Source organism: Salvelinus sp. IW2-2015, linkage group LG37 (genome assembly GCF_002910315.2).
Source record: "Salvelinus sp. IW2-2015 linkage group LG37, ASM291031v2, whole genome shotgun sequence".
NCBI lineage: Eukaryota > Metazoa > Chordata > Actinopteri > Salmoniformes > Salmonidae > Salvelinus > Salvelinus sp. IW2-2015.
Genome location: NC_036876.1, coordinates 11,471,932 through 11,481,561, shown reverse-complemented (window position 1 = coordinate 11,481,561; position 9,630 = coordinate 11,471,932). Strand labels below are relative to the sequence as shown.

Sequence of the window (9,630 nt, the reverse complement as noted above, 5' to 3'; positions counted from 1 at the left end):
TTAAAGGCACAGTCAACTTAGTGTATGTAAACTTCTGACCCACTGGAATTGTGATACAGTGAATTATAAGTGAAATAATCTGTCTGTAAAAACAATTGTTGGAAAAATTACTTGTGTCATGCACAAAGTAGATGTCCTAACCGACTTACCAAAACTATAGTTTGTTAACAAGAAATTTGTGGAGTGGTTGAAAAACGAGTTTTAATGACTCCAACCTAAGTGTATGTAAACTTCCGACTTCAACTGTATATATTATGTAATGTTTCACGCAATTCTCTATTGAATGGACATATTTGTATAATCCTTGAATGAATTAATTTTATGGGTGAACGTCCTACACGCAAGCTAGTAAAATGCTAGCTAGCAAACACTTGTTAGTGCCTAACTTCTGATTCTAAATGTAATTTCAACACCTGTGCTGTTGGTGGCAGTAACACAGCGTCCTCTCTCTGTCACCAATTGACATCTTGTCTCATCTCACAGTGTCTGTGGTGTGAGAAGGTACCTTCTGGAGCCAGACCCTATTGGAAGAAACTAAAAGACTTATTTGCTTATTGGGTGTATTGTACTGTGTATCAAACAAGTTGCATAATCACATGCTTTTAGAACATTGAGTGGCTAATTGCACTTATGCATAGAGTACCACAAAATGAGTCATAATACCCATAGAACCTAGCGGTCAAACAGGGAAATGGTTCCAACGGTTTTTCCACCATTCATTTCTCCCATAGGGGATTTTAGAAAAAATGAATGGTGGAAAAACGATTGGAACCATTTCCCTGTTTGACCACTGGGTTTTCTGGGTATTATGACAACTCCACTGTGGGGCTCTATGGATGCATGTTTTAGATCTTATGTTGGAGAATATGAAAGGACAAAGTTTGTTTTTATAGCGTCTTATTGTGAATGGTTTGTCTGGACTGGTGGACATGTTTTAGTGTCATTATCCCTCTCATTCACAACAACCCTGCTCTCTCTGCTCTGTTTTTATATCCCTAACCCACCAACCCATCATTGTCCCCCACGATGAAATCGGGGAGGGGCATGTGAATCTGTCTCTGTCCCCGTACGTTCATTCGTACGTTTGTATCTCAGACAGCACTGGCCCGATTTTGACGAAACTCGGGTGAATGATGCATTGAGATCAGGCATTTACAAATTACACTGATTGGCCAGATAGTGGCGCTATAACAAGAGACGGAAAATGCAAACTTTGAAAGTTCACGCAACTCACACTGTTTTACCTAGAGTTATGAAAGGTGATACATCGGTCCCTCTCTTCAAAAGGAACACATTTTCCTTTGGATCCATAAGGTCCTCCATGATGTATTTTCCTCGATTTAGAATTTTGTGAAAAACAATTAAAATGCTACTCTTTTAGAACCGAATGACCGATCTGCATGAAACTTGATATACAGTACAACGGTCTATCAACGCAATATTTTCCACACCAGTGCAACATTGCCGCTATTGACCAATAAACATTAATGTGGGCGTGTTCTGGAACATAAATGCATATGAATCAGTCAAGAATATTCATATTTGGTACACATGCTGCAAACACTGTCAAGACTCAACATATGCAAGAACATTCATATCAGTGGCGCCATAACGGGCACATGTTTATATATTTTGATGTGTTTGACTCAGAGTGCTGAAATTGGTCTTGCCATAGTTTTCTTTTTCCTCCATAGTGTCTACCGGAGTGGACAAGTGTCACGTGTGCCCCTCTCCGGCCTCTAGGTCACCAGGCTGCTCGTTATGGCGCACACCTGTCACCGTCGTTACGCGCACCTGCGTGTCGTCAGACTCACCTGGACTCCATCACTTCCTTGATTACCTGTCCTATATTTGTCACTCCCTTTGGTTCCTTCCCCAGATGTCATTGTTTCTATTTCATTTCTGTGCGGTCTTGTTTTGTATTATGGTCTGATTATTTTATTAAATCACACTCCCTGAACTTGCTTCCCGACTCTCAGCGCACATCCTTACAGAATGACGCCTCACATAAGGGAAGCATCATGGAGTGTTTTTTGGGGTTAGGTGGGAATGACGTTGGGTCTGGGAGCTGCTACAGGCTCTCATTCCTCAGCCCGGATCGACAGGCTCCCCTGCCTCAGCCGGCTCGCCGGGCTTTCATGCCTTCACCGGATCGTCAGGCTCTTATGTCTCAACCGGATCGCCAGGCTCCCCTGCCTGTCAGGTTCCTGCATCCCAGCCGGCGACAGGTTCTCGCGCATCAGGCTGCTCGTTATGGCGCACACCTGTCACCATCGTTACACGCACCAGCGCATCGTCAGATACCTGGACTCATCACTTCCTTGATTACCTGCCCTATGTCACTCCATTTGGTTCCTTCCCCAGGCTTCTTTGTTTCTGTTTCATGTCTGCGTTCTTGGTTTTTATTAAATCACCCACTCACTCCCTGAATTGCTTCCCGACTTTCAGCGCACATCGTTACGAGCAAGTCCGCCTGCTATCCACTGCTTGTCCACTAAGTCATGTCAGCCCCAGGTAAATATGTTCTACATATCTAATTTAGTTATCATATTATACTGGTGTTGCTGTTTGTTTTTTCTCATAAATTGCATCTTTGCAGGATAACTGTGTTCATAGGCCACTTTTCAGTACATGACTGACGTTACACACAGAAGCTCAACTTTTGGCTGTAGAAAGAAAGTCATCGCCATCTGCTCCCATTCAACCTAGTCTAGAATTACGTTTTGTATTACTTAAACAAAATAACTGTTTTGGGATCTCATACGCGTAAAATAGTTGGTTGGTCTTTGCAAAATAACTATTTCGGATGTAGCGGTTGTTAGCTAGAATGCTAATGTACATTGACAGGCTGTAGCAAAGGCTATCCAAAAAGCCATTGTACTGGTTAGTGTTTTTTAGTATGATGCAGTTGATTTGCGACAATTAGACATTATCTTAAGCAGGACACTCGTACGAGCCTTAAAATCCAATTATAATCCAAAGGTAGTCAAATTGACTCATAAACAGCATGTCAATTTAGGCGTTTTTTGCTGGCGTTCTGAGAATTCGTTACATTATCGTACATTTTTACAAATTCGTAACATACAATACGAATTGTTATTCGTAACATATACGAAATGGTGGATGTCCATCACCCAATTATTTAACTAGGTAAGTCAGTTCAGAACATTCTTATTTACATGTTCTTACATTTAAATACGATGTAAAAATGTTCTTTACTTCCAAAACAATATTTTTACATTCAGTGGTTTACAAAAAGGAAAAGTGCAAACATCAGCTGGTCTCAATCTCCCCACTCTTGGTCTAGGTGTCTGTAATCCAGGGGCAAATTTTCAGTAAAAAGCAAGCTAGTCAACTTTTTTGTTTTCCTTCCTTAGAGGTAGGAATGTGGAAAGGGGTGGGGAGATAGGGCCACATTTCATAGTGGGTTGCTTTGCTCACATCTGGGTGATTCCATGCCAGCGTAGCCTGGAAATACTTTTGGAGTCTCAGATTGTTCTGGCAAGTTTCACATAGAAACTTCATTGGGAGGAAGGATGATTGACATAGTTTTTATATTTGTATCACAAACCATTTTTGAGAATCATGATACGTGGCAATTTTAGTCCCTTTTTAGACCTATACATGCCCTCCTGTAAGATCTGTGAAATGTGTATATGATAGACATCTTGTAATTATACTCCTTTATAGTGTTTTTAAATATGGAGTCGTCTAGATAATGAAATGTCATTTTTCACCATTTATTCAAAATATTAATCTTTAAAGTACCCATTTTGTATGTTTTTAGTCATGATTTTCCATCCAGCCACTACCTGATAAGAATAGTAAGCAGTGGTCAAAATGCTTTGACTGGAATTAGATTCTGAGCAGGACAACTGCAGATTCTTGACAACATCACAAATGTCCCTGTTGCACCGTAATGAAACTCCCCCTGGGTATTTTCCCCATAGGATTTGTGTAATTATTCCTATGTATTGGAGATAAGAAAAAGCTTGCTGTGTAAAAGGCTGACTACGTTGCTGTAAGCTTAGATAATGTGGAAAATTACTTTTGTTCCTTGCAGTTTCCATTAAATGAGTGGTACGGTGTGGGGAGTCCATTGGTGTCCAACAATACGGCCCACTTTTGTTAATGCCATACAATAATTTCCTTAATGCAGAATCTCTAATGCATGAGCTTTAATAACACCAGTTCACGCTCCCCACTTTTGCATCCATAACTCCATATTCACGTTTAGCTTTTTATCAATCTAAATATATTATCAATATGAATCTGACTTTCCTCAGGTTACCCATCCCCTCACCAGGGTCCTGGAAGTTACTCCACGACCCCCTACCCTGTTCCTCATGGTGGGTATGGTGACCCTAACCATGCTCCCCCACTGGTTGGCTTCCATATGGGCTACAACCACAAACAACCCCACCCAGGCCAGCCTGTGATGTACCAGCCTGTGCCCATGCCTGAATATGGGGTACCTCAAATGGGCCCAGGCTATGGTGGTCCCATGCCTGGGCCTGAATACGGTGCACCTAACCCGGGCCCTCCTGCAGCCATCTCCCCAGCCCCTGCAGCAGTTGTGCCTGTTGGAGTTCCACCTGGTCTGGAGTACCTAACACAGGTAGGTTTGCTTGGGAAGAGTATCACAACAGGCTGTCAAATACACTGATTTCACAAACATCCCTCTGCATGGCACACATACACTCAGGGACTTCTGAGTGGCACAGCATCTCAGTGCCAGAGGCATTACTGCAGACCCTGGTTCAGTCCCGGGATGTATCACAACTGGCAGTGATTGGGAGTCTTTTAGGGCGGCGAATAATTGGCCCAGCGTCTTCTGGGTTAAATAAAGGTCAAATACACAATCCATGTCTCAAGGCTTATAAGTCCTTTAACCTGTGTCCTCCCCTTCATCTACACTGATTTATAGTGGATTTAACAGGTGACAATAAGGGATCATAGCTTTCCCCTAGATTCACCTGGTCAGTCTGTCATGAAGGATGTTCCTAATGTTTTGTACACTGTATCTCATACTCTGTTCTACATTTCAGATTGACCAGATCCTTATACACCAAAAAGTGGAGTTGCTGGAAGGTGAGCTTGCTAGTCTTATCTGAGTACAGAGAACCGAAGTAAAGGCATTGTAAAAATTGATAGATCATGAGGAGTAAGTGACCACCGCCAAACTACTGTTTTCCTGTTTACGTTCCTGCGTTTGTCCTCCCACCATTCCCTCTTCCTTCTCCTCCCTCCGTTCCCCTCTCCTCAGTGTTCACTGGCTTTGAGACCAACAACCAGTACGAGATCAAGAACAGCCTGGGTCAGAAGATCTACAAGGCCAAGGAGAAAAACGACTGCTGCACGCGCAACTGCTGCGGCGCCCTGCGTAGCTTCGACATGAAGATCAAGGACAACACGGACCGCGAGGTCATCCGCTTCATACGACCCTTCCGCTGTGCCTCTTGCTGTTGCCCCTGCTGCCTGCAAGAGGTACGATGGGGTGCTGAACCCTGAGACAAATATTTGACTATGTAAACAGGACACAAACCAGGAAAGAAAATGCATAAAATCATCATATTGAGTCTTGATGTGTTAGGAGTAAAGGGACAGGTCACCTAAAATGCAATTGGTTTATTTATCCTCAGGTTAGCATTGCTATACAACACTATGTATTACAAGTTAACGATGCTAATGCTAAAAAGAAACTGTTGGACTCAAAGCCATTTTGGACTGTCCTACCAAATCCTTAGTGTCTGCTTTGTAAAGATCCATGAATGACGCTGAATGGTCCTTTTGTCAGTCCAAACCCTCTCCCAGACCGTCTTGATCTGGTGCCATCTCTTCACCTTTCAGCTCTGTCTCTAGTGAATCACATTTTCTGGCAGGCTAACTACAGTACATTCTGACCTGTGACATTATTTAGAACTCTGGATCTGGACCTGCTCGGGTCCCGGATAGGGTCTCTGGTATTCGGGTACTGGTGGAGCCGTGAAGTATAGTACATTCCTAAGGTCCCTTATGACTGCGTTTTCACACATTAGTTCAGTGTCTATGGAGACATAGCCCCACAGTTACCATTTGAAGCATATTACCTCAGTCATAATAGTGATTACTACGCCAATATCAGACATCAATGCACTCATCAAATTAGTGCCATATTACCTGCGGAAGCGAGCTCTGCAGTAACCCAAGCACATGCTATTTAAAGCCACGGTGTACAGCCCGAAGCCTGATTTTAAACATGGTCAAATACCTTTCAAATTGTGTGTCCCTCAGCTCGAGGTCCAAGCCCCGCCTGGCACCACCATAGGCTATGTGTCCCAGGACTGGAACCCCTGCGTGCCCAAGTTCTCCATCAAGGGGGCCAGCAAGGAGACCGTAATGAAGCTGGAAGGACCCTGCTTTGCCTGCAACTGCTGCGGGGATGTCAATTTTGAGGTGAAGGGTCATACAGTTTGGGCTTTCTTTCGGTGAAATCAGTTCATAATAGTCCTATTTAACTAGAACAAACCTTATCTTTGACTTTTCTTTTAGACCAGAAAAGATTGGATAAGTTACCCTTTTGTCTACACACTCATCCAATCCTTTCAGAAGTAGGGATGTGATGAGGTGCAGTGGACAAATCTTTGTATCTGACCCATGTGTTTTGCTGCCCCCTCGTAGCTGACGGGGAAAGATGGAGGCAAGCCCATCGGCCGCATCAGTAAGCAGTGGGGTGGCCTGATAAAGGAGGTCTTCACCTACACGGACAACTTTGGCATCCAGTTCCCCATGGATCTGGACGTCAAGATGAAGGCTGTGCTCATGGGTGCCTGCTTCCTCATTGTAAGTAAATTTGTCTTTAAAAAAAAAAATGTAATCACAGAACTTGACGTGTAAAGCCTATTACTATGCTGATAAGATGATCAGTTGTTGGAGGAAATTTAGTTGACATTTCTCTCTTTTCTGCTTCACAGGATTTCATGTTCTTCGAGAAGGACTGAGCACTTTCAACTCAAATTGATTTCTTGGTTATCTATGTGCATTTGGGGTTCAGAACAGTATGGAAACTTTACATGTTCTTAATACTTTATTTCAGTTTTTTCTTTTTAGTCACTGCCATGGCAAGCATTTTATCATACCATACAGCTTCAGTTGAAGTATTACATTCTAGATTCTTTATTTTGGTATTTTCTGTGTTTGTGTGTAATGATTATATTTTGCATCAACATGTCTTTTGTAAAGCAAATGTACACATTATGACAGATTGCTCTTTCCATGAGACTGACCAGGTGAATCTACAGTAGGTGAAAATGATGATTACTTACTGTTGTCACCTGTAAAATCCACTTCAATCAGTGTAGAGGAAAGGGAGGAGACAGGGTTAAGATTTTTAAGCCTTGAGACATTGTGTATTTGTGCCATTCAGAGGGTGAATGGGCAAGAAAAAAGATTAAGTGCCTTTGAATGGGGTATGGTAGTAGGTGCCAGGCAAACCGGTTTGTGTCAAGAACTGCAATGCTGTTGGCGTATTCACGATCATCAGTTTCCCTTGTGTATCAAGAATGGTCCGCCACCCATAGGCTAACTTTACACAACTGTGGGCAGCATTGGAGTCAGCATCCCTGTGGAATGCTTGTAGAGTCCATGCTCTGACAAATTGAGACTGTTCTGAGGGCAAAATGGGGTGTAACTTAATATTAGGAAGGTGGACCTAATGTTTTGTACACTTAGTGTATATTTTTCCAGGCCTCAATTGTTCCTTGACAAGCACCATTCATTCACGCTGTCGATCATTTTAATGTTACTACTTCTAATAGTAACTGTATCCACTGGGGAATTGGGAGTGAGGTGACATTTATTTTTGCAGCAGTGATGGTCAGATACAAGGAGCTATCATCATCAAGTAACATAATTGATGCGAAGCATTGAATATTTACGTTCATGCACTTCAAATGTTATTTTTTTACTTTGTCCCAGAAGAATATATCACTGCAGGGCACTCCCACATCATGAAGGAATGTGCTTACCAGACTTAAGGGACACAGTGAAGAGTTGGGGCCAATTTCATGGTAAAATGTTTCCTTGGTGTTAAATAGTGTCATTTTGTTCATGGGGTGAGTATGATGACTCTTTGCACTGTTTAGGGAAAGGTTTGTTAAATTTGTATTAGGCTTTAAGGGTCTGCATTCAATCAGTATTGCTGAAGTTCAGCGTTAAAGCTGATTGAAATTTAAATGCAAGGTTTCTGCATTTGCAGTAAACTCTGCTTATGTCGGCTCAATCGAAAATGACTTTTTGAATTTCAACCATGCATATCTTCGGCACTACAGATTGAATCCAGCCCTGAGTCAAACAGTTGTGGTAAATAAAGCAGTTTTGTACCTTTTCGTTCTGCGCGACCTGTATTTTACACTCGGATCTCGACTCAATCCGTATCGCTGGAGATCTACATACATAAATACATTTAAAGCCAATGTTACTGCATTAGTGTTACGGATTGAATTGAGTCTTAGGTCTGTGATCCGATCACCACAGGCTTTTCGTCTCTCTCCAGTCTCCATCCACCTTTTTCCAAGTCAATTACATTATGGCCCCTAGTCTCATTCCATAACTCTTAACCATTCCTAAAATGGTAGTGGCAATGTGCCAGGAGGGCCTGAAATGTAACTAAGCCCTGTAGTAGAAAGAAAAAGGCCTGTCCCACTAAGGGAGAGGTGCTCTCATTAACCCCCCCCCCTGCTGGAAGCATGCTGAGGTACAGGTTAAAATAAGCTCATGTCCCTCCCTAGTAATGTGGATTCTCCAGCCCTATGTGACCAGCTCCTGTAAAGCTGTAGTTATAGACAGCGTAACGAGAAGCTCACAATTCACCTTCCTCAACTAACGCGGTAAAGGAAGTCAAAGCAGAGAATTGACAAACACTTCCTCTGAAAGGAAATTACATCACTCTGTAGATCATCTTTTGATTCTTACAACATCCCAGCTCTCTTGACTGGGTTTAAATTGAGGGGCATATGTACACATCACTAGCTCATGCACAATTTGTATCAACAATTTATTCAACAAATATAATCAATGCTAATACAACACAGTGCCTTGCAAAAGTGTTCAGACCCCTTGAATTTCTTCATTTTATTGGGGTAAAGTTGGATTCAAATGGATTTAGTTGTCATTTCTTTGTCAACAATCTACACAAAATGCTCTTAAATGAGGAAGTAAAATTATATATATATTTTTTAAAGATAAATCAAATATTCATAACTAAAATACAGTTGTTGCATCTGTATTCAGCCTCTTTGTTTAGGAAAGCCTAAATTAGTTCAGGAGGAAATTTGGCTTAACAAATCACATAAGTTACATGGATTTGTTTTATTACTAACTCTTTCTCTGTCCCCCATACACACATCTGTAAAGTCAAGTATTGAATTTCAAGTACAGATTCAACTACAAAGCTTTTCGAAAGAATCAAAGGATAGTGAAAGGGGGTAACAATAACAAATCAGACATTGAATAGCTCTTTAATCATGGTCAAGTTAATTATTATGCTGTGGATTATGTATTAAACCACCCAGACACGTAAATTGTCATCCTGAACTGAGCTGCAGGACAGGAATGAAACTGCTGTGTTACCATTGAGCCATTGGCTACAGA

The 9,630-nt window shown here is 41.9% G+C and overlaps 1 protein-coding gene across 1 annotated transcript; it reads left to right on the top strand.

Annotated features, from left to right (window-relative positions):
• Window positions 1-1,874: 1,874 nt before the first annotated feature.
• LOC111960080 (phospholipid scramblase 2-like) lies at window positions 1,875-8,366 on the top strand. Its single transcript, XM_023981985.3, has 7 exons — window positions 1,875-2,514; window positions 4,287-4,618; window positions 5,049-5,091; window positions 5,267-5,487; window positions 6,274-6,435; window positions 6,661-6,822; window positions 6,954-8,366. Exons 1-7 carry the CDS (start codon window positions 2,502-2,504, stop codon window positions 6,978-6,980), a joined length of 960 nt encoding a protein of 319 aa, XP_023837753.1. The 5' UTR covers window positions 1,875-2,501; the 3' UTR covers window positions 6,981-8,366.
• Window positions 8,367-9,630: the final 1,264 nt, after the last annotated feature.

Bases quoted from the DNA above. Each gene is read 5' to 3' on its own strand.
- LOC111960080 (XM_023981985.3), top strand. The intron at 5,488-6,273 runs GTACGATGGGGT...TGTGTCCCTCAG, and splicing joins GCCCCTGCTGCCTGCAAGAG to CTCGAGGTCCAAGCCCCGCC. The intron at 6,823-6,953 runs GTAAGTAAATTT...TCTGCTTCACAG, and splicing joins TGGGTGCCTGCTTCCTCATT to GATTTCATGTTCTTCGAGAA.